The sequence below is a fragment of the Oncorhynchus masou genome, chromosome 8 (assembly GCF_036934945.1).
Source record: "Oncorhynchus masou masou isolate Uvic2021 chromosome 8, UVic_Omas_1.1, whole genome shotgun sequence".
Taxonomy (NCBI): Eukaryota; Metazoa; Chordata; class Actinopteri; order Salmoniformes; family Salmonidae; genus Oncorhynchus; species Oncorhynchus masou.
In genome coordinates, this window is record NC_088219.1 from 30,006,504 (window position 1) to 30,031,563 (window position 25,060).

The following is a 25,060-nucleotide window of genomic DNA, read 5'->3' on the forward strand; positions in this document are numbered from 1 at the left end:
TCTCCCAGGTGGCTTGTGGCAAACTTTAAACAACACTTTTTATGGATATCTTTAAGAAATGGCTTTCTTCTTGCCACTCTTCCATAAAGGCCAGATTTGTGCAATATATGACTGATTGTTGTCCTATGGACAGTCTCCCACCTCAGCTGTAGATCTCTGCAGTTCATCCAGAGTGATCATGGGCCTCTTGGCTGCATCTCTGATCAGTCTTCTCCTTGTATGAGCTGAAAGTTTAGAGGGACGGCCAGGTCTTGGTAGATTTGCAGTGGTCTGATACTCCTTCCATTTCAATATTATCGCTTGCACAGTGCTCCTTGGGATATTTAAAGCTTGGGAAATATTTTTGTATCCAAATCCGGCATTAAACTTCTTCACAACAGTATCTCGGACCTGCCTGGTGTGTTCCTTGTTCTTCATTATGCTCTCTGCGCTTTTAACGGACCTCTGAGTCTATCACAGTGCAGGTGCATTTATACGGAGACTTGATTACACACAGGTGGATTGTATTTATCATCATTAGTTATTTAGGTCAACATTGGATAATTCAGAGATCCTCACTGAACTTCTGGAGAGAGTTTGCTGCACTGAAAGTAAATGGGGCTGAATAATTTTGCACGCCCACTTTTTCAGTTTTTGATTTGTTAAAAAAGTTTGAAATATCCAATAAATGTCGTTCCACTTCATGATTGTGTCCCACTTGTTGTTGATTCTTCACAAAAAAATACAGTTTTATATCTTTATGTTTGAAGCCTGAAATGTGGCAAAAGGTCGCAAAGTTCAAGGGGGCCGAATACTTTCGCAAGGCACTGTATATGATGAATATGCATATATCATGAACAGAGAGTAGCAGTAGCGTAAAAGAGGGGTTGGTGGGTGGTGGGTCACAATGCAGATCGCCTGGTTAGCTCATGTGCGGGAGCACTGGTTGGTCGGGCCAATTGAGGTAGTATGTATATGAATGTATCGTTGAAGCGACTATGCATATATGATAAACAGAGAGTAGCAGCAGGGTAAAAGAGGGGTTGGAGGGAGCATACAATGCAAATAGACTGGGTATCCATTTGATTACCTGTTCAGGAGTCTTATGGCTGGGGGGTAAAATCTGTTGAGAAGCCTATTTGTCCTAGACTTGGTACTCCGGTACCGCTTGCCATGGAGTAGTAGAGAGAACAGTCTATGACTGTGGTGGCTGGGGTCTTTGACAATTTTTAGGGCCTTCCTCTGACACCGCCTAGTGTAGAGGTCCTGGATGGCAGGCATCTTAGCCCCAGTGATGTACTGGGCCGTACGCACTACCCTCTGTAGTGCCTTGCGGTCAGAGGCCGAGCAATTGCCGTACCAGGCAGTGATGCAACCGGTTAGGATGCTCTCGATGTTGCAGCTGTTGAACCTTTTGAGGATCTCAGCAACCATGCCAAATCTTTTTAGTTTCCTGAGGGGGAATAGGCTTTGTCATGCCCTCTTCACGACTGTCTTGGTGTGTTTGGACCATTCTAGTTTGTTGTTGATGTGGACACCAAGGAACTTGAAGCTCTCAACCTGCTCCACTACAGCCCCGTCGATGAAAATGGGGTCGTGCTCGGTCCTCCTTTTCCTGTAGTCCACAATCATCTCCTTAGTCTAGTTTACGTTGAGGGATATGTTGTTATTCTGGCACCACCTGGCCAGATTTCTGACTTCCTCCCTATAGGCTGTCACACTATTACCATGATAACAGTGTGAGGTATCTATGCTATTTTTTATTTAAATATTGCACTGCTGGTTAGGGTCTGTAAGAAAGCATTTCACTGTAAGGTCTACACTTGTTGTATTCGGCGCACGTGACAAATAAATGTTGATTTAATTTGATTTGTCTTGTGACCACTGTGGTCATACTGTGGTCATGGTGGTTGGAGTCTAGGACCGAGGCGAGGTGGGTTATTATGGGCTTACCCTCTGCAGAAGGTGAATCTCCTGCTGCTTGTTGGTGAGGACAGCCAGGGCCTGCTCATGCTCCTCTTCCAACTGCTGCCTCCTCTCTGCAGCCTCTCGCATATGCTGTGGAGAACAAGTCACAACACAGTCAATACATGGTCAAATGCTCGGGAGACCACAATCATATCACAACATGTTCAATATGTGGTTATATACTACAACACAGTAAGTTCATGGTCATAGTGATGTAACTATGCCTTTAAAATCTCCAAATGGTTCATAGAATGATCACACAACAGTCCAAACACTTTTACAGCACCCGTAGCAGCTACACAATACATAAAAAATACACAATACATAAAAAGTACACATTACATAAAAAAAATCTAATTTTTCATTCAGTGGGTATAAAATTTGTCTACCTGTATTGACTACGTCTAGTCCGACTCACTGATTTCTGTGATCCATCACACAGAGACACCAACACAAAACCCAAATCTAGCCATTCCCAAATTAGCTGAGTCATTATGACTGTATCTGCAGAGTTAAGAGCCGCTGCCACCGGTAGGAATTGGAGTTAGGGACATATTCTTGGAGTTTAAAAACATAAAGCAGCTATGGGATTCTAATTACTGCACTGTGTGTGTGTGTGTGTGTGTGTGTGTGTGTGTGTGTGTGTGTGTGTGTGTGTGTGTGTGTGTGTGTGTGTGTGTGTGTGTGTGTGTGTGTGTGTGTGTGTGTGTGTGTGTGTGTGTGTGTGTGTGTGTGTGTGCGCGTGTGTGCGCGTGTGTGCGCGTGTGATTAGGAGAGAGTGGGGTTGTTTGGGTACTGTGGTATTCTTTAATCAGCTTGGCTCATTAGACAGGTCAGAATCCATGTTTGTAATTGTTGAGTGGTTTTTGGCAATACACTGTAAATGCATGTGTTCCAGAGTAGAGACTAAAGAGTGTTCCAGAGCAGAGACTAAAGAGTGTTCCAGAGCAGAGACTAAAGAGTGTTCCAGAGCAGAGAGACCCACAGTAGCAACTGTAATTGAGTACTGGCAGTGTCTGCTGTGAAAAAATTACATGAAAAAAGATTGAATCTCTCAATGTTCTAATCTCTCAAAGTTCATCTCAGAGTGTACCAAATTCATGCTGCTGAAATTACTTTTTTTTGTAGTGGAAGAATAACCCCGGACACCCCTACTGGCTTTGGGCTAAGCAGGCACTTCTTTGCATAATCACAGAGTCTTAAGCTCTGCTGGGGACTCCAGTGACTGAGGGACTGTCACCAGGCTCCTTGTGAGGGGCAAGTGCTCAATGTGAAACCTTCCTCCCCAAATTCATAATTTACTACTGCTCCTATAGTCGAATTAACCATTTTTTTCACCATATACGTAAATACTGTGCAAAAGCACACTCTGTCATCACACACTGTAACCAAGCTAGGACCACTAGGCTACTGTTCACAGAGACATTAGCTGATTGCTAATGTACGCTGAATGACCAAAAGTATGTGGACACCTGCTTGTCGAACTTCTCATTCCAAAATCATTGGCATTAATATGGAGTTGGTCCCCCTTTGATGCTATAACAGCCTCCACTCTTCTAGGAAGGCTTTCCACTACATGTTTGAACATTGCTGCGAGGACTTGCTTCCATTCAGCCACAAGAGCATTAGTGAGGTCAAGCACTGATGTTGGGCGATTAGGCCTGGCTCGCAGTCTGCGTTCCAATTCATCCCAAAGTTGTTTGATGGGGTTGAGGACAGGGCTCTGTGCAGGCCAGTCATGTTCTTCCACACCTAACTCAACAAGCCATTTCTGTATGGACCTCGCCATGTGCACTGGGGCATTGTCATGCTGAAACAAGAAAGGTCCTTCCCAAAACTTTTGCCACAAAGTAAGTTGGAAGCACAGAATCATCTAGAATGTCATTGTATGCTGTAGAGTTAAGATCTCCCTTCACTGGAATTAAAAGGCCTTGCACGAAACATGAAGAACAGCCCCAGACCATTATTCCCACTCCACCAAACTTTACAACTTTACAGTTGACACCATGCATTCCTACCTGCATTTGGGCAGGTAGCGTTCTTATGGCAACCGCCAAACCCAGATTTGTCCGTCGGACTGCCAGATGGTGAAGCATGATTCATCACTCCAGCCAACGCTTGGCATTGCACATGGTGATTTTAGGCTCGTGTGCGGCTGCTCGCCATTGAGACCCATTTCATGAAGCTCCCGACGAGCAGTTCTTGTGCTGACATTGCTTCCAGTAGCAGTTTGGAAATTGGTATTGAGTGTTGCAACCCAGGACAGATTTGTATGCGCTTTAGCACTCGGCGGTCACGTTCTATGAGCTTGTGTAGCCTACCACTTAGCTGAGCCGTTGTTGCTCCTAGCCGTTTCCACTTCACAATAACAGCACTTACTGGGGCAGCTCTAGCAGGGCAGAAATTTTACGTGCTTACTTGTTGGAAAGGTGCCATCCTATGACAGTGCCACGTTGAAATTCACTAAGCTCTTCAGAAAGGCAATTCTACTGCTAAAATTTTCTACAGAGATTACATGGCTGTGTGCTCGGTTTTATAGACCTGTCAGCAACGGGTATAGCTGAAATAGTTGAATCCACTAATTTGAAGGTGTGTCTACATTCTTTTGTATATATAATGTAGATAAATAACTGATTTATCTATACTGATTTAACTAGTCTTTATTAGATTTTCTGCTGCTGACATCTGCCTCAACAAACAGTCGAATTGCCCCCTTCCAAGTCCCTGACAGTGAGAGATGCAACTTCAAAGTAGCCTACTACTCAACTCGCCACCAGGCACCCATATGCTCTGCATACAGGACATCTCACTGCGCACTCACGGTAGCAGGAGGGCGAGGAAGGGTATTTTCCAGCATTCAAGGGTTTGAGAAATTAGCTTGCTTGATGATCAAATCATTACACTAAAATAGTCACCAATCAAAAGGGCATTTTTCTCATAGGAGGGCATGTACCTTTGTCGGCGCCATGACAAGTTGGGGCAGCCGTGCTTCTAGCTCCTAAGAAACTATGCAATATTTTCCTTTATATGTGTTATTTCTTACATTTTTAGCCCATAATTATTTTTGTGTTATTACATACAGCCGGAAATAACTTTTGGATATCAGAGCGGTGGTAACTCAGCATTACCAGCATTACGACCAGGAATATGACTTTCCCGAATTGGATCCCTTGTTTGTACCCCCCTGGGCAATTGAACTGATTTCAGAGGCTGATCCAAAACACCTTCGGCTGAGAAGAGGTATTTGGAGTGGACTTCTAGTCTGACTAAGGAGGCGCGCACAACACCCACTGCCTCCGAGTATATTACTCGCTATTGTTCAGTTTCTGGATAATAAAGTTTACGAGCTCAGGGCGAGGCTCTCCTTCCAGAGAGACATCAGGGCTTGTAACATACTCTGTTTCAAGGAAACATGGTTCTCGTGATATATAGTCTGAGTCCGTTCATCGCACAGACAGGAATAATGATCTCTCCGGGAAGGAGAAGGGCGGGGGTGTATGTTTAATGATTAATTACTCATGGTGTGATTGTGATAATGTACAGAAACTCAAGTCCATTTGTTCACCCGACATAGAATACCTCACAATCAAATGCTGACCGTATTACATCCCACAAGAATTCTCTTCGGTTATAGTCACAGGCGTGTATATTCCCCCTCAAGTCAATATCACAATGGCCCTGAAATAACTACACTGGACTCTATGCAAGTTGGAAACCAAATATCACGTGGCAGCATTTAAAGTACCCGATGATTTTAACAAAGCTAACCTGAGGAAAACGCTACCGAAGTAATACCAACACATTGACTGTAGCACTCGCTCTGAGAAAACATTGGACCACTGCTACTCAGCTTTTCGAAATGCCTACAAGGCCCTCCCTTCAGCAAATTTGATCATGACTCCATATAGGCAGAAACTCAAACAGGAAGTACCCGTGCTACGGACTATTCAACGCTGGTCTAAACAATCAGAACCCATGCTTTAAGATTGTTTTGATCACGTGGACTGGGATATGTTCCGGGTAGCCTCTGAGAATAACATTCTCGAATACACGGAAACGGTGACTGAGTTTATCAGGAAATGTATAGGAGATGTTGAACCACTGTGACTATTAAAACCTACCCAAACCAGAAACCGTGGATAGATGGCAGCATTCACGCAAAACTGAAAGTGCGAACCACCGCATTTAACCATGGCAAGGTGACTGGGAATATGGCCGGATACAAACAGTGTAGTTATTCCCACTGTAAAATAATCAAACATGCAAAATGTCAGTACAGAGACAAAGTGGAGTCGAAATTCAACTGCTCAGACACAAGATGTATGTGACAGGGTCTACAGACAATCACGGACTACAAAGGGAAAACCAGCCACCTTGTCGACGTCTTGCTTCCGGATAAGCTAAACATCGTCTTCGCCCGCTTTGTGCCACCGACACGGATAAGCTATTAATGACTGGGCTCTCCTTCTCTGTGGCCGACTTGAGTAAGACATTTAAGAGTGTTAACACTCGCAAGGCTGCCGGGCCAGACAGACCAGCTGGCTGGAGTGCTTATGGACATATTCAATCTCTCCCTATCCCAGTCTGCTGTTCCCACATACTTCAAGATGTCCACCATTGTTCCTATTCCTAAGAAAGCAAAGGCAACTGAACTAAATGACTATAGCCCCGTAGCACTCACTTCTGTCATCATGAAGTGCTGTTAGAGACTAGTCAAGGATCATATCACCTCTACTTTACCTGACACCCTAGACCCACTTCAATTTGCTTACCGTCCCAATAGATCCACAGACGATGCCATCGCCATTGCACTGCACACTGCCCTATCCCATCTGGACAAGAGGAATAACTATGTAAGAACACTGTTCATTGACTATAGCTCAGCATTCAACATCATAGTACCCTCCAAGCTCATAATTAAGCTTGGGGCCCTGGGTCTGAACCCCGCCCTGTGCAACTCGGTCCTGGTCTTCCTGACAGGCCACCCCCAGGTGGTGAAGGTAGGAAACAAGACCTCCTCTTCACTGATCCTCAGCACAGGGGCCCCACAAGGGTGCGTTCTGAGCCCTCTCTTGTACTCTCTGTTCACCCATGACGCATGCCTCCAACTCAATCATCAAGTTTGCAGACAACACAACAGTAGTAGACAGTAGATTACCAACAATGACAAGACAGCCTACAGAGAGGAGGTTAGGGCCCTGGGAGCGTGGTGCCAGGGAAATAACCTCTCACTCAACGTAAACAAAACAATGGAGCTGATCGTGGACTTAAGGAAACAGGGAGCACCCCCCCCCCTCTATCCACATCAACGAGTTTGGAGAAGGTGGAAAGCTTCAAGTTCCTCGGCATACACATCACTGACAAACTGAAATGGTTCACCCACACAGACAGTGTGGTGAAGAAGGAACAACAGTGCCTTTTATACCTCAGGAGGCTGAAGACATGTGTCTTGGCACCTAAAACCCTCACAAACCTTTAGAGATGCACAATTCGAGCATCCTGTCGGGATGTATCACCGCCTGGTATGGCAACTGCACTGCCCGCAATCGCAGGGCTCCCCAGAGAGTGGTGCAGTCTGCCCAACGCATCACCGGGAGCAAACCACCTTCCCTGCAGGACAGCTACAGCACCGGATGTCACAGGAAGGTCAAAAAGATCATCAAGGACAACAACCACCTGAGCCACTGCCTGTTCACCCCGCTATCACCAAGAAGGCGAGGTGAGCAGAGATGCATCAAAGTAGAGACCAAGAGACTGAAAAACAGCTTCTCTCTCAAGGCCATCAGACTGTTAAATAGCCATCACTAGCACCGTAGTGGCTGCAGCCCTATATACATAGACTTGTAATCACTGGCCGCTTTAATAATGGAACATTAGTCACTTTAACAATGTTTGCATATTTTGCATTACTCATCTCATATGTATATACTGTATTCTATTCTATTCTATTCTACTGTATTTTAGTCTATGCCGCTCTGACATTGCTCGTCCAAATATTTATATATTCTTAATTCCATTCCTTTACTTTAGAAATTGTGTGTATTGTGTGTATTGTTGTGAAATTGTTAGACTTATTAGATATTCACTGCACTTTCGGAGCTAGAAACACATGCATTGCGCTACACCCCCAATATCATCTGCTAAACATGTGTATGTGAACAATAACATTTGACTTGATCTGCTAGGCTCACTCTATCAGATGTGGTGGGGGTTATTCAAAAGCTCCAGAATGAACTGTCCTCTTGCTCTCCCACACAGCGATCAGACAATAGCCTACAGATTTTCATAATCGCAGTGATTGGTATCGTCATTATCCCTGAAACATTGAGCACACTGGAAACGAAGGAGAATGCTCCACTTCGGGAAATCTTCTTTCTCCATTTTCAGAGTCTTTCTCTGCTTTCTCCATAATGTTCTCCAACATGCAATCTACCCATCTGTACAAATCAATAGGCAATGAGAAAGCAACACACTTCTTTCATTTTTTCAGGAGCAGGAGTCAATTTCCTTTTAATGGGTACATTTTTCCCTCAAACATATCCACTCCTTACAAACAGACAATCAATATGGAATGGAGGGAAGCAGTGATTTGTAATGAGAGCATTTTCACACTGCTATGAGACTACTGCTGATTGCTATTGGCAAATAAGAGTCTAATGAAAAAGTGTGTCCTGCAAAACAGATAACAAAGCTCATGACTTACACCAATTTCTTCCAAGCTTTTATTGTAAAAACAATATGTATTCTATAGCTCGAAGGACAGATTTTGAAGATAGATGCATTTGTCCAATAGGTTTTCACAAAAGGTACAAGTGAACTGGCCTTACGTTAACCTAAACCAATCAGATTGCAAAGGCCTTACAGAACCATGCCGCTGATGTTTAGTTCATATCTCATGATTGGCTGAGTTGGAGGAACAGTAGCAGTGAATTTAGGAGAGCTAGGATGGATTGATAGATGTTTGGATGGTTGGACGGGCAGATGTATTCTCACCTTGAGGACCTGCTCGAGGTTCTCCAGTTTGCCTTGGAGCTGTTTCCTCTCCTCTTGAGCCAAGTCTCTCTCCTGACTCACAGTGCTATAGGTGTGTCTGAGTTGCTCATATTCTGACCTTACCTAGATAAAAAGAAAATAAGGAAAGAGAGAAATCAAATCAGGGGAAGAGTGAATCAGAGAGATTAAATATACAGTATACGCATTTGGAGTGAGGGAAGAAAAAATTGGAGAAAACCAATTTTTCTTCTATTCCAACAATTTATTCTTCTTTTTCATTCATATCCATGTATTTCCGAAGTAACAGAGGCATGCAAAATTGATGAAGATTGGTCTTACACCATTGCATGAATCAGAGTTTCATGGGGGTGGGGGTGGGGGGTGTAGAGTTCACAAACTGAAGTAAAGTTAATCAGCCTATTTCCATAGTGACTATGAAAGGTAGCTGCTGACTCAAAATCGGTGGCTTCATTTCATCATCAATCTGAATGCCTAGAAGGTGAGTTCAGTTGGGTTCTCTGGAGTTAGGCTGCATCTGAACAGAATCATTCCTCACCGCTTTCCAACCCCTTAAGTCACTAATTAATTACCACGACAGATTAGCTCATTTAAGGTAATTTGCAGACTCCACGAAATTGCACCACACAAGTTATTCATAATGTTGTACTTGTACGCTGAAATAAATGATTTCAGCCAGACCCTCAAACAAATGAATCTATAATCATTCTTGGTTGTGGGTAAAGTTTGTGACAAGATATTATTTTCTGATATAAAATCAAATCTACTGTATATCTCCCCATAATTCCATAATTCTGACAACTCCACTTAGATGTGATACAATTCTTTCTCTACACAGGGGTCAGTTAAAGTTCATCTGGGGATCATGAGGGGGGAAATGAGAAAATGATAATGACAAAGACCAAACTGACTGGCTTAAATCACCCACAGCAACTAGTCCCTCGCCTTCCCTCCCATCAATCAGACAGTCCTGACAAGTTCCTCTCAGCACTCGTTTACTCTCTCCCTTTCCTGTCGTCCATCTGGGGCTCTCTGTCCCCCGCTGCATCCCCTCCCTCTGATACAGGAAGACTGCTCCACTCACACCTCCAATCGATCTCACATCGTCCGCTTTGAGAAATCACCCCTTTGACGCGAGGGTTATACAGAGGCGGTGATTTACTGAGTCTCAACAATCTCATTACATTAATACCCAGAGAGAGATAGAACACCTTGGCTAGCGCCCAGCACTAATGCTAACTGCTCCTGTGATTACTGCCTCTGATGATAACGCTAAGCATGCCCCCTCAGGTAGTAGCATCAGACCCAGGCTCGGGCACTGGTACCTCCTTTCTTTCTTCTCAAAGACCCGTCTTGGCTGGCGGAGAAAGACAGCTCCTTTTTGTTGCACGAGGAGCTGGTTGGGGCAATAGGACGGAGCCAAGAGCCAAGTTGTTCCCTTGACACGTGTTAAAACTGGTCCTCCGTAAGTGAGACTATTAGCGCTTGACGCCTCCCTCCACAGACCCTCCACAGATGGTCATTCACTCACAGTCAGTCAGTCAGTCACTCACAGTCAGTCAGTCAGTCAGTCACTCACTCACTCACTCACTCACTCACTCACTCACTCACTCACTCACTCACTCACAGTCAGTCAGTCAGTCAGTCAGTCAGTCATTTACTCACTCACTCAATCACTCACTCACTCACTCACTCACTCACTCAGTGTGTGTGTGTGCGTGTGTGCGTGCGTGCGTAAGTGCAGGACAGGAATGAGATAGACACACTGGGAGGCTGGGGAGTGGTGCTCTCGATGTTTGTGTCATCGAGTGCATTTACAATGCCTTGCGAAAGTATTCGGCCCCCTTGAACTTTGCGACCTTTTGCCACATTTCAGGCTTCAAACATGAAGATATAAAACTGTATTTTTTTGTGAAGAATCAACAACAAGTGGGACACAATCATGAAGTGGTACGACATCTATTGGATATTTCAAACTTTTTTAACAAATCAAAAACTGAAAAATTGTGTCAGGATTTGGCCAGGGTTGTTCCGGGTTTTGGTCACTAGATGCCCCCATTGTGCTTTTTGACCTTATGTTTTTTCCCTTGATCCCCATTATTATTTGCACCTGTGCCTCGTTTTCCCCTGATTGTATTTAAACCCTTTGTTTCCCTCAGTTCTGTGCTCTGTGTTTGTATGTTAGCACCCAGCCCTAGTGTTCTGTGTACTCTTGTCGATTCCGGTGGACGCTCTTGTGGAATTCTGTTTTTGTTTTTGAGTATCTCTTGAGGCTTTTTTGTGCTATACCTACCACCTTTTGGATTTGCCATTTTGTATTGAAGGACTTCTCTTTTTTACTTTATTAAATACACCGTCTTAAGTACTGCTGTGTCTGCCTCATCTTCTGGGTTCTGCTGACTATTCGTGGCTCAGTTGGTTAAGTGACTGTTTCTCACTCCGGAGACCCAGGTTCGTAACCGGGTCCTGACAAATTGGGCGTGCAAAATTATTCAGCCCCTTTACTTTCAGTGCAGCAAACTCTCTCCAGAAGTTCAGTGAGGATCTCTGAATGATCCAATGTTGACCTAAATGACTAATGATGATAAATACAATCCACCTGTATGTAATCAAGTCTCCGTATAAATGCACCTGCACTGTGATAGTCTTAGAGGTCCGTTAAAAGCGCAGAGAGCATCATGAAGAACAAGGAACACACCAGGCAGGTCCGAGATACTGTTGTGAAGAAGTTTAAAGCCGGATTTGGATACAAAAAGATTTCCCAAGCTTTAAACATCCCAAGGAGCACTGTGTAAGCGATAATATTGAAATGGAAGGAGTATCAGACAGCTGCAAATCTACCAAGACCTGGCCGTCCCTCTAAACTTTCAGCTCATACAAGGAGAAGACTGATCAGAGATGCAGCCAAGAGGCCCATGATCACTCTGAATGAACTGCAGAGATCTACAGCTGAGGTGGGAGACTCTGTCCATAGGACAACAATCAGTCATATATTGCACAAATCTGGCCTTTATGGAAGAGTGGCAAGAAGAAAGCCAATTCTTAAAGATATCCATAAAAAGTGTCGTTTAAAGTTTGCCACAAGCCACCTGGGAGACACGCCAAACATGTGGAAGAAGGTGCTCTGGTCAGATGAAACCAAAATGGAACTTTTTGGCAACAATGCAAAACATTATGTTTGGCGTAAAAGCAACACAGCTCATCACCATGACCACACCATCCCCACTGTCAAACATGGTGTTGGCAGCATCATGGTTTGGGCCTGCTTTTCTTCAGCAGGGACAGGGAAGATGGTTAAAATTGATGGGAAGATGGATGGAGCCAAATACAGGACCATTCTGGAAGAAAACCTGATGGAGTCTGCAAAAGACCTGAGCCTGGGACGGAGATTTGTCTTCCAACAAGACAATGATCCAAAACATAAAGCAACATCTACAATGGAATGGTTCAAAAATAAATATATCCAGGTGTTAGAATGGCCAAGTCAAAGTCCAGACCTGAATCCAATCGAGAATCTGTGGAAAGAACTGAAAACTGCTGTTCACAAATGCTCTCCATCCAACCTCACTAAGCTCGAGCTGTTTTGCAAGGAGGAATGGGAAATAATTTCAGTCTCTCGATGTGCAAAACTGATAGAGACATACCCCAAGAGACTTACAGCTGTAATCGCAGAAAAAGGTGGCGCTACAAAGTATTAACTTAAGGGGGCTGAATAATTTTGCACGCACAATTTTTCAGTTTTCAATTTTTCAATTTTTCCTTTGTTAAAAAAGTTTGAAATATCCAATAAATGTCGTTCCACTTCATGATTGTGTCCCACTTGTTGTTGATTCTTCACAAAAAAATACAGTTTTATATCTTTATGTTTGAAGCCTGAAATGTGGCAAAAGGTCGCAAAGTTCAAGGGGGCCGAATACTTTCGCAAGGCACTGTACATGCACACTGTCATGATGTTGGCCTGGGGGTAGGTTTATGACAGTCATAAATACCTCTACCCCCCTTTTTCCTCTCTCTACCCTATTGATGTGGAATTTCAAAACCCCTTGGTTAACATAGAGATTCTGGGAACATCAGAAGGTCGGGGGAAATGAACTAAATTCTGGTAATCCGACCAATTCAACATATGCGGTGGTACTTAATGAATATGATGTCCATTCGGTTGTCATCTGAGACATTCTCCTCAATGATAGGATGACATAAACTCTACAGTGGAAAGTCTACACATCAGTATTATCGGATTCACATGGAATTGTTGTTCAATTTAAATGTTTGAATATAAAATTATTGGTGAAGAAATTAAATGTAATTTTAGCTTCCAAATGAGAGATTTGGATTTTCATAAGGTTAGGGCTCTGCTCAATCAGTGGCCCGCCCCTGTGAAGGGACATGGGTTATAAAACTTTTCAAACACGCCCTCCTCTCCCTTCTTATATAAAGCCTTCACGACAATGTAACCTCCAGTTCCAAGTACGTGAGGTCTGCAGCCTCTGTGTTAAAAGGACTAACATGTCAACTACAGAACTAAGCCAACCTCAGCGTGAGCTTTGGTTGTGAATGGTATGAACTTTGAACTCTTATTCACTACAGAAGTGATACCTCCTAGCAGTTGAGTTATTAACAGCAGCTGCAAACGAGGGCTAGGAAAGAACAGACAGAGTATCCGCTCTACCACACAACGACGTTACTACAACGTATCCAATTGACCAACAGAGACATTCTTCAAAGGACTTGGTTTGGCAACACGGCCTTCCATCTACCACCAACCTACCGAAGCACAGCTCAGAGTAAATATTTATTGCATTTTCCTTTTCAAAATGTGTGGTAATTTTGAATGTATAAGATACTGTATTTACGATAGCACAGCTTCTCCCTTTGTCCCTCAGTCTTCCCGCTCTTTCACTCAAACCCAGCCCCTTTTCTTTCGTGTAGCCAGCTGTCATATCTGTTCCGTTTTCCTTTGACGTAATTTGTAATCAAGGTATGATTCATTCTTTGTATATGTAATTCTGTGTGATTAGTTAGGTATTTAGTAAATAAATAATTAAACCCAATTTTGTATTGCTGATTCAACTTGTTAGCCAGGGTTCGTGAAGATATCCAAGAATTTACAACTTTCAGATGAGACTGAATTAAGGTGACGATTAATATGGACTGCTATTGATGTAAAATATTACTAGATCTTTAAGAGTTTATTCGGAAGATAACAGCTCCATAAATATTATTTTGTGGTGCCCCGCCTCTAGTTAATTACATTTACATGATTAGCTCAATCAGGTAATATTAATTAAGGAGGAAGGATTTTATAGAATAGCATGTCATATCACTTCATCCGGCATAGCCAAAAACACAACAACACTAATAATTCAATATTAAACTGATTATAGCAGTAAGGCCATACATCGCAATATTCATGTTTATCTGCTTATCTTAATTGGCATAAGATCAAAATCTAAGTAAACTTACGACAATTAAAACCTGGCTTTCTGGGCAATCTTTTGAATTATTAGGACATGTAAACAGCTTAATCGGCATTCTAGCTGTGTATTTGATCTGCACATATGCCAGCATCGGGTAGCGCAAGCCTCCGTCTTACACGAGAGTGAAGTGATTTCAGAAAAACTGAAAGTACTGTATGCATGTTAGAAATAGTGTTCACATACAAACTTTATATATCCGAACTCAGAATAAAATAGGCTTCGCAAAAATAACATGGTTGCTGTGGTAGAGCATTCATTCTGATTGCCAATTTTCTACATTTCTTTATACATAACAAAAATGTAAAATGCAACATGCAACAATTTTAAAGATTTTACTCAGTTAAAATTCATATATTTAAATCAGTCAACTGAAAGAAAATAATTGGAACCTAATCTATGGATTTCACATGACTGGGAATACAGATATGCATCTGTTGGTCACAGACACCTTAAAAAAGGTAGGGGTGTGGATCAGAAAACCAACATTTGCCTCATGCAGCACAACAAATCTCCTTCATCAGAGTTTAGAGTTCATCAGGCTGTTGATTGTGGCCTGTGGAAAGTTGTCCCACCTGGATATTGGCAGGAACAGGAACACGCTGTCATACACGTCGTACCAGAGCATCACAAACTGCTCAATGGGCGTCTGTCTGTTGAGTATGTCTGGTCTGGTGAGTATGCAGGCCATGGATGAACTGAGCCATTTTCAGCTTCCAGGAATTGTGTACAGATCCTTGTGGCCGTGCATTATCACGCTGAAACATGATATGGGCCTCAGGATCTCGTCACGGTATCTCTGTGTATTCAAATTGCCATCGATAAAATGCAAATGTGTTGATTGTCTGTAGCTTAATGCCTACCCATATGATATGGTACACTCTGTTCACAACGTTGACATCAACAAACCACTCACCCACACAACGCCATACACGCTGTCTGCCATCCACCCGGTACTGTTAAACCGGGATTCATCCGTGAAGAGCAGACTTCTCCAGAGTGCCAGTGGCCATCGAAGGTGAGCATTTACCCACTGAAGTAGGTTACGATGCCGAACTGCAGTCAGGTCAAGACCCTGGTGGCGATGACGAGCGTGCAGATGAGCTTCCCTGAGAAGGTTTCTGACAGTTTGTTCAGAAATTCTTTGGTTGTACAAACCCACAGTTTCATCAGCTGTCTGGGTGGCTGGTATCGGATGATCCTGCAGGTGAAGAAGCTGGATTTGGAGGTCCTGGGCTGGCGTGGTTTCAGTTGCTCTGCAGTTGTGAGGTAGGTTGAATGTACTGCAAAATTCTGAACATTGAATTATTTGGCAACAACTCTTGTGGACATTCCTTCAGTCATCATGACAATTGCACGCTTCCTAAAAACTTGAGACATCTGTGGCATTGTGTTGTGTGACAAAATTGCACATTTTATTGTGGCCGTTTATTGTCCCCAGCACAAGGTGCATCTGTGTAATGATCACGCTGTTTAATCAGCTTCTTGATAAGCCACACCTGTCAGCTATGTGGTATGAGCATGGTCTCTCCACCTCCATTGGCAATGCACTTCAACTACAAAACTCTACAACATCCAACAGCCTATCTGTTCCATGCTGCTGAGAATATCATCTATCATTGGCTAACACATTATGTTACGGCAAACAGATATCCCAGCATTCATGGTACACAATCCATGGTACACTCCTCATCTAATGAGTACAATTCCATTGAACCACAACAAGCATGATCTCTCCAAGGAGACAGGCAATGGAATTGTGCAAGGGGCTTTCAGTGGTTATTAATCTATTAGAGATGGATCCCAGATTCTATTAGTTAGTGAAATGCAGAGCCCCATCTGTGAGGGATACCCCTGGGGCCCTGTGGCCCTGAAAGGTCAATATGATACAGTGGGGCAAAAAAGTATTTAGTCAGCCACCAATTGAGCAAGTTCTCCCACTTAAAAAGATGAGAGAGGCCTGTAATTTTCATCCCACTTATTTTCCACCATAATTTGCAAATAAATAAATACAAATCCTACAATGTGATTTTCTTTCTAATTTTGTCTGTCATAGTTGAAGTGTACCTATGATAAAAATTACAGGCCTCTCTGATCTTTTTAAGTGGGAGAACTTGCACAATTGGTGGCTGACTAAACACTTTTTTGCCCCACTGTATACAGTTGAAGTCAGAAGTTTACATACACTTAGGTTGGAGTCAACTTGTTTTTCAACCACTTCACAAATGTCTTTTTAACAAACTATAGTTTTGGCAAGTCGGTGCATGACAATGGTAATTTTTCCAACAACTGTTTACAGACAGATTATTTCACTGTATCACAATTCCAGTGGGTCAGAAGTTTACATACACTAAGTTGACTGTGCCGTTAAACAGCTTTGGAAATTCCAGAAAATTATGTCATGGCTTTAGAAGCTTCTGATAGGCTAATTGACATAATTTGAGTCAATTGGAGTTGTACCTGTGGATGTATTTCAAGGCCTACCTTCAAACTCAGTGCCTCTTTTGCTTGACATCATGGCAAAATCAAAAGAAATTAGCCAAGACCTCAGAAAAAAAATTGTAGATCCCCACAAGACTGGTTCATCCTTGGGAGCAATTTCCAAACGCCTGAAGGTACCACGTTCATCTGTACAAACAATAGTACGCAAGTATGAACAACACGCAGCCGTCATACCGCTCAGGAAGGAGACGCGTTCTGTCTCCTAGAGATGAACGTACTTTGGTGCGAAACGTGCAAATCACTCCCAGAACAACAGCAAAGGACCTTGTGAAGATGCTGGAGGAAACAGGTATAAAAGTATCTATATCCACAGTAAAATCCTGTGGAGTCCTATATTGACATAACCTGAAAGGCCGCTTAGCAAGGAAAAAGCCACGGCTCCAAAACCGCCATAAAAAAGCTAGACTACGGTTTGCAACTGCACATGGGGACAAAGATAGTATTTTTTGGAGAAATGTCCTCTGGTCTGATGAAACAAAAATATAACTTTTTGGCCATAATGACCATCATTATGTTTGGAGGAAAAAGGGGGAGGCTTGCAAGTCGAAGAACACCATCCCAACCGTGAAGCACGGGGGTGGCAGCATCATGTTGTGGGGATGATTTGCTGCAGGAGTGGTGCACTTCACAAAATAGATGGCATCTGAGGTAGGAAAATTATGTGGATGTATTGAAGCAACATCTCAAGACATCAGTCAGGAAGTTAAATCTTGGTTGCAAATGGGTCTTCCAAATGGACAATGACCCCAAACATAGTTCCAAAGTTGTGGCAAAATGGCTTAAGGACACCCAGTCCCATAGAAAATATGTGGGCAGAACTGAAAAAGTGTGTGCGAGCAAGAAGGCCTACAAACCTGACTCAGTTACACAAGCTCTGTCAGGAGGAATGGGCCAAAATTATTGTGGGATGATTGTGGAAGGCTACCCAAAATGTTTGACCTATGTTAAACAATTGAAAGGCAATGCTACCAAATACTAATTGAGTGTATGTAAACTTCTGACCCACTGATGAAAGCTGAAATGATTCATTCTCTACTATTATTCTGACATTTCACATTCTTAAAATTATGTGGTGATCCTAGCTGACCTAAGACAGGGGAATTTTACTTGGATTAAATGTCAGGAATTGTGAAAAACTGAGTATAAATGTATTTGGCTAAGGTGTATGTAAACTTCCGACTTCCGACTGTATGCCCATTGATCAAGAGAGTTTAGCACTGTGCTGGGCTGTGCTGTCGTGCAGTTGAGCCCTATGGGCCCTGGTCAAAAGTAGTGCACTATGTAGGGAACAGAGTGCCATTTGGGATGCATACTGAGAGTCTTACCTACCTGGTCATACTTGGATACCTTCAGGTTGTGGCTGGACAACTCAAGGTTCAGGCGATTTTTCTCCTGCAACGCATCCTGGAGCTTAGTTTTCTGCGGAGGGATAGAGAGAGGGAAAATATAGGCAGGAGAGAGAGAAAGAGAGTGGGGAGAAAGAGAATTAGTCTAAATGCGACAGTACAGTCAATGGTGATATCGGTGTATTAAATCATAAAGTAATAGTGTGTACAGTACAGCAATAGGCTACAATGCATTTTGTACGTTTACTCCATCTGCAAATGTGTATTGTTATACACCCCATAGACATTCATCTCAGGATGTTGTATCCAGGTCACAAACCCCCTTTGTTATCTAGACAACAGAATACACCGCTGCACACGTCACCTTCCATTCGGTGTGTGACCGACACCATTAACAGTGCCACCCTGAGATCTCCAAGGACCCAGCAGATAAATCAGCACCCTATGAGCCCTGGTCAAAGTAGTGTACTACATAGGGAATAGGGTACCATTTGGGACAACGATGTTGAGAGGCAGAGGTCTTCCCTCAGACAGACGTTTATGCTAAATCTCACACTGTGAAAGAGGTGTGAAGTGACTCTTGCTTTAATACAATTATGTAACAGGCTTAAGTCCTGAACACACACAGAGAGAGAGAGAGAGAGAGAGAGAGAGAGAGAGAGAGAGAGAGAGAGAGAGAGCTGTGAGGGTAGATGCCAACTCTAGACCCAGGGTGGATGGAGGATTTGTGGGGAGGATAAAGCCTCAGCAGGCTCCCTATCATCAAATTGTCTGCACATATGGAGGGACTCAATAAACAGCAGACTGCCACTGTGAGTGAGTAAGTGTCTGTGTGTGTGCTTGCATTTGTGTGTGTGTGTGTGTGTGTGTAGGTGGTAAGGTGTCGATGACAACATGGAGACACAGAGGTGCAACACATTCTCCCCATCCCCTCTTCCTGCGGTGTACTGTACACTGTACGGTGGCTCTGGAGACTCCTCTCCCTACAGGGATAATCCTGATGTCAGTGTACTTCAGGTGACAGCTCCACTTTGTACCTTAGCCCAAAGAGGACTAGACAAGGCCTTAGAGTCAACACCTCTGTCTGTCACACACAGCGAGAATAGAGGGGGGAGAGAAGAGAAGACAGGGAAGGAAGGAGGTAGACAGAGAGAGAATGTTCCTGGTCTGACCCCCCTCTTATGGGCATGACTGGGTACAGTTGCAGGCAGTGAAGTATCCTCCAACAACTCCTCCTATGAGTCAGAGATTCACAGCTTCACTCTCGTCACACGACCTGTCGACACAACTCTCTATTCCTAGCCTCTGGAAGGGATGGAAATGCTCCTTCATCCCTTTGAGGTGTACAGACTGAAAAATCACGGACAATAAAATACTTTCAAACCCACTCCACAAAGGATTAACAAATGACGACAAATGGAGCAACATGGTTAAAAAAAGACCAGGGTGCAAACGGAGCGGAAGAGCATTAATTTCCAGCAAGGAGCCGTGGTGTAGAAACACACAAACAGACAGACAGTGTCTGTGTGTCTAAAAATCCATATTTGCGTGCCAGCCTGCTGGGTGGAGGGTGGACAGAGCAGAAGAGAGAGAGAGCCCTCAACACTCCCAGTGACTAATTCACACTGACATCTCTTCCTGTTTTCCTCCATCCTCATCATCATCCCAATCCTTTAATTTAGCCTGTGGCACTGCATCTGCTCCGAACGCTCTGTCCAGTTCCCAGAACACAGGCCCAGAGAAAAATAGATCATAGTGTGTGGGGACTCTGTCTATAACCCAACGCACACTGTTCATATTAAATCGAATGCACTGCATTGTTGTTTTGTATCCACACACTTACAATTATGAGCAACTGTCACTGTGCATCTGATTCAAATTAGGGTTCATCTCTGTCAGTAGGAGCTGATTAGAGAGCAAACACGTTATGGCTCAAGGCTACAAGACTACTCTTCTCCCCTCTGTATCCAGCAGTATCTTCATGTCAAGGTAGTGTCTCAATTTAAAGTACTAAGTCAATGTTTAAAACACACAGAGAGAAACACCTGTATACACACGTTCTCTCTCTCTCTCTTTCTCTCTCACCACAAGTGATCGCTCTCACTCTCAACACCAAGGTAATCTGTCTAAATGACTATCACCCCATAGCACTCACATCTGCAGCCATGAAATGCTTTGAAAGGCTGGTCATGGTTCACATAAACACAATCATCCCAAACACCCTGGACCCACTTCAATTCGCATACCGCCTCAACAGATCCACAGATGACACAATCTATATTGCACTCTACACTGCACTTTTCTACCCGTATAAGAGGAACACCTATGTTATAATGCTGTTCATTGACTACAGCTCAGCGTTTAACACCATATTGCCCTCAAAGCTCATCCCTAAGCTCAGGACCCGGGGACTGAATGACTCCCTCTGCAACTGGATCCTGGACTTCCTGACGGGCTGCCCGTAGGTGGTGAGGGTAGGCAACTACACATCCGCCACCTGATTGCATGATCACTGATGACGATGAGACAGCCTATAGGGAGGAGGTCTGTGACCTGGCAGTGTGGTGCCAAGACAACAATCTTTCCCTCAACATTAGCAAGATAAAGGAGCTGATTGTGGACTACAGGAAACGGAGCACTGTAGTGGAGCAGGTGTCCACATCACTAAAGAATTAACATGGTCCACACAAACCAACACAGCCGTGAAGAAGGCATGACAATGCCTCTTCCCCCTCAGGAGGCTGAAAAGACTTGGCATAGGCCCTCAGATGTTACCCCTTCAGCAGGTCAGGGTAACATCACTGCTTTGGCAGCTGCAGTGATGATGTCATCATCATCGTCTTCTGACATGGTATCATTCCCTGCTATTTTACCAGATATTAAAGACAATGATGAGGCATCCAATCACTCCAAACAATGACAGAAACAATGCATACTGGACGTCTCCTAGGCCTATACACTCCAGTCTACCAATCCCATCTTATTTAATCACTAGAATTGTCTTGGTGAGAGTGTAGTGTTAATGTAGATTACGTGGTTGGTTTATCTACAGCTATTTACCTAAATGTCTTAGACAGACAGTACGTAGTGTACATTATGTGTGTGTTTGTGTTTCTTCAGACTAAATTCAATCCTGTGGACCCCGTGGTTTCCCGCTGGTCCCTTTAAACTCCCGGGAGGATTTCCTAGGTTAATGAGACGACATACAGCTTTATTCCCGGGAACTGTAGGGAGACCCTCAGTGCCTCTACTAGGTGGCCTCCATACTGTCTCTTTGATGGGATTAGTGGCAGGCAGGTCACACTGGGATACACGGCAGTGTTGGAGCTATACCATAGCACTATCATCAGGGGCATCAGAGTTCATGTAGAACAAAAGCAGAAGATATCCTTATAGAGGGCACTGCAGTATTCACTGAACCATGTTTTAACGTGTCAAGTCTAACACACGACTTAGGATAAAGCTATATATTGGGCATGCATTCTAAGTGGTACGCTAGTTTGCATGTTGGAACGCAGCCCATCTTTCGTAACTCTGGCCCCCATTTCCTCCAGTCACACCCCCACTCTGTGTTAGTCCAGTGTGATGTAGATGATGTAGGACAGCGAAAGGGCAAAGGGAACGTGACATGGCCCATAACCTTAATAGAAGGATCAGTTGTTTGTTCAGCACCATCAGGTCTGGAAGATTCAGAACCTCCCAGCCAGCTCTCAGCAGCAGTGAGGGAGGCCATGTGCCTACAGTCATACTATGATAGGGCTTTCAGCTGATTCTACTTAACAATGTTCCTCTCACCTCTCCCTGTTGGCTCTCTACAGGTCGCTCATTCATAAAACACAAGTGAGTGGGGCTAATCCAGTGTTTTGGTGTGTGTGTGTGTATGTGCTCTGTGTGTGCGCGCGCCATGAGTGTGTATGTGCTCTGTGTGTGTGTCAGCAGTAGCAGGCCTACGGGGCATCTCTAAAACAGTGCCAGGTTGAAACGAGGACTGTGCTGCCAAGACACAGCTGGCTCAGTGTACAGCAGAAAGAAGATCTGCACTGTGAGCAGTGCACACTGGATATGTTTGGGTTGCATAACCAGCAGCTTTTGGGAGGAGCTGCCTCTAACCTCTGGTCCAGGGTCAGTTTCTACAACCTCAGTCTTAACTTATAAGGATTTAAACAACAAGACCCAGTCTTGTGGTAAAGGGCAACTTCTATTTCAGCCAACATCTGCCCTCAAATCTCTATGGTTGCATCCCAAATGGCATCCTATTCCTTATAGTTCACTACTTTTGGCCATGGTCCCTGGTCAAAAGTAACGCAGTATAAAGGGAATATGTCACAATCGTTGGAATAAATGGCGCAGCGTGCCTAGAGTTCCACATGTTTATTAAATGAAACACACAAAAACAAATTGGCGTCGTCGCTGTCCTCGCTTCTCTTCTTGCGTCTGTTTCCACGGCAGGCTTTCGTATCTTGCCAAGACTTCCTCCCAAATCCAGGATATCCTCGACCTCCTCCAAAGACCAGGAGTCCATATCCTCCCGGGCACGCTGCTTGGTCCAGTTGTGGTGGGATCTTCTGTCACGATCATTGGAATAAATGGACCAAGGCGCAGCGTGTGTAGAGTTCCACATGTTTGTTAAATGAAACAATAAAGAATAACGAAATGTGAAGCAAATGCAGTGCTCACAGGCACTACACAAAAACAAGATCCCACAAAATCCCAGTGGGAAAAGGCTGTCTAAATATGATCCCCAGAGACAACGATAGACAGCTGCCTCTGATTGGGAACCATACCAGGCCAAGATAGAAATACAAAAACTAGAGTACCCACCCTAGTCACACCCCGACCTTACCAAATAGAGAAATAAAAAGGCTCTCTATGGTCAGGGCGTGACAGAATAGGCCAGTGTCAGTTAGGACGCAGATTTTTGCTAGTGCACTCTCGCTCTTCTGACATACCTAGGGTGTGTGCTATCTCTCTCCTTTGCTGTCTGAAGTGTGTATATTTTTGGATCCTTTGATATACCTTCCATAATACCTGCCACCTATCATTGTCATCGGGACTACCTGGCCTGATGACTCCTTGCTGTCCTCAGTCCACCTGGTCGTGCTGCTGCTCCAGTTTCAACTGTTCTGCCTGCGGCTATGGATCCTTGACCTGTTCACCGGACGTGCTACCTGTCCCAGACCTGTTGTTTTCAACTCTCTTGAGACAGTAAGAGTGGTAAAGATACTCTGAATGATCGGCTATGAAAAGCCAACTGACATTTATCCTGAGGTGCTGACCTCTGGCACCCTCTATAACCACTGTGCTTACTATTACTTGACCCTGCTGGTCATCCATGAACATTTGAACATCTTGGCCATGTTCTGTTATAATCTCCACCCGGCACAGCCAGAAGAGGACTGGCCACCCTTCATAGCCTGGTTCCTCTAGCTTTCTTCCTAGGTTCTGGCCTTTCTAGGGAGTTTTTCCTAGCCACCGTGCTTCTACACCTGCATTGCTTGCTGTTTGGGGTTTTAGGCTGGGTGTCTGTACAGCACTTGGTGACATCAGCTGATGTAAGATGGGCTTTATAAATACATTTGATTGATTGTTTGTAATCTTCGCTATTTGAACAAATGACAGTCAGCCTTAGCCTTGGACTCACCAACATAACAACAAGCCAGGCCAGACTTTAGAGTTTGTCCTTGTCCTTTTTCACAGGCTAAAATGAAGAGGCTGGATTGATGGTGTAAAGTGATATGCCCAGCTCCTGAATTGTTAATGTATTTTAGTTGAGCTGTATGAGCAAAGATACAAGATATAAGAAGGGGTTGGCCAGAGAGAACGCTTTTAGGGGACAAATTCTAAGAGAGGTTTGTGAAGGGTGAGTTTTACGCCCGATTACAAATCAGCAACACCTAGCCAATATGTACTTGTGGATATGAGAGAATCGTACAGGTGTAAGCAACATAATTTAGGATTGGTATCAGCAGTGGGTGCGGTATGTCTATATATTCCTGCAGATCGCTAGCATCTCAACAACCACACAGTCAAAGGAATAAACTATGCGTGTAAAGGTTATTCTTCCCGAGCTGGCTGCTTGTGAAAGGCACAGAGAAAGACCCCCATAGACTGCCTCCACTAAACAGGACGAATCTCAGCCATGCTTTCACGAAGGAGACAGAGGAGAGTACTGCCAAGAGAAAGGCCAGCACTACAGTCATGAAGGATTAACTTCTCCACTGTATAATACCCCTCCTCCACATCCTCATCTCCCTCTACCGTGCATAACATCCCTGCCTAGGTTGTGTGTGTGTATGTGTGTTGAGTTCATGCTGTGCATGCGATCGAGTGAGTCCGTATGCATGTATGTGAGTATGTTTGTATGCAGTGTATGTGTGTATGCCTGCATGTGTGTGTATAAGTGAAGGGATCCAGCAGTGTGCGTGTCTGTGCGTGTATGTAGGGCCTGAGGCCAGGGTGACATGCATTGGCCCCTTTTGAGAACAAACGGGCCCCGAGGCTGTGAGGGACATGGGCTGTTCCACTCTGGCAAGGAAGCCTCAGGGGAGAGCAGAGCACGCATCAGATGACATGACTAAAAAGAGCTTTCAGTCAAACAGCTACCCAGGAAAGAGCAGAAAATAGCCCATATTAATATATGTAGCCTTAGAAATAAGTTTCATGAAATCAATAACTTGCTAACATCAAATAACATTAACATATTACCCATTTCTGAGACTCACTTCGATAATTCATTTGATGATACAGCAGTAGCAGTACAATGAAAGAACATCTATAGAA

The 25,060-nt window shown here is 43.9% G+C and overlaps 1 protein-coding gene across 3 annotated transcripts in view; it reads right to left on the reverse strand.

Moving 5' to 3' along the window:
• The window catches only part of LOC135544516 (RIMS-binding protein 2-like), a 110,903-nt gene that overhangs the window by 27,102 nt on the left and 58,741 nt on the right, over nucleotides 1-25,060 (reverse strand). For all 3 annotated transcript variants that reach the window (XM_064972188.1, XM_064972187.1, XM_064972186.1), the window contains exons 4-6: nucleotides 18,264-18,353; nucleotides 8,941-9,063; nucleotides 1,933-2,037 (exon numbers count right to left, since the gene is read on the reverse strand). In XM_064972188.1, coding sequence (XP_064828260.1) covers nucleotides 1,933-2,037; nucleotides 8,941-9,063; nucleotides 18,264-18,353 — 318 coding nt within the window. The remainder of the gene's footprint in view (nucleotides 1-1,932; nucleotides 2,038-8,940; nucleotides 9,064-18,263; nucleotides 18,354-25,060) is intronic.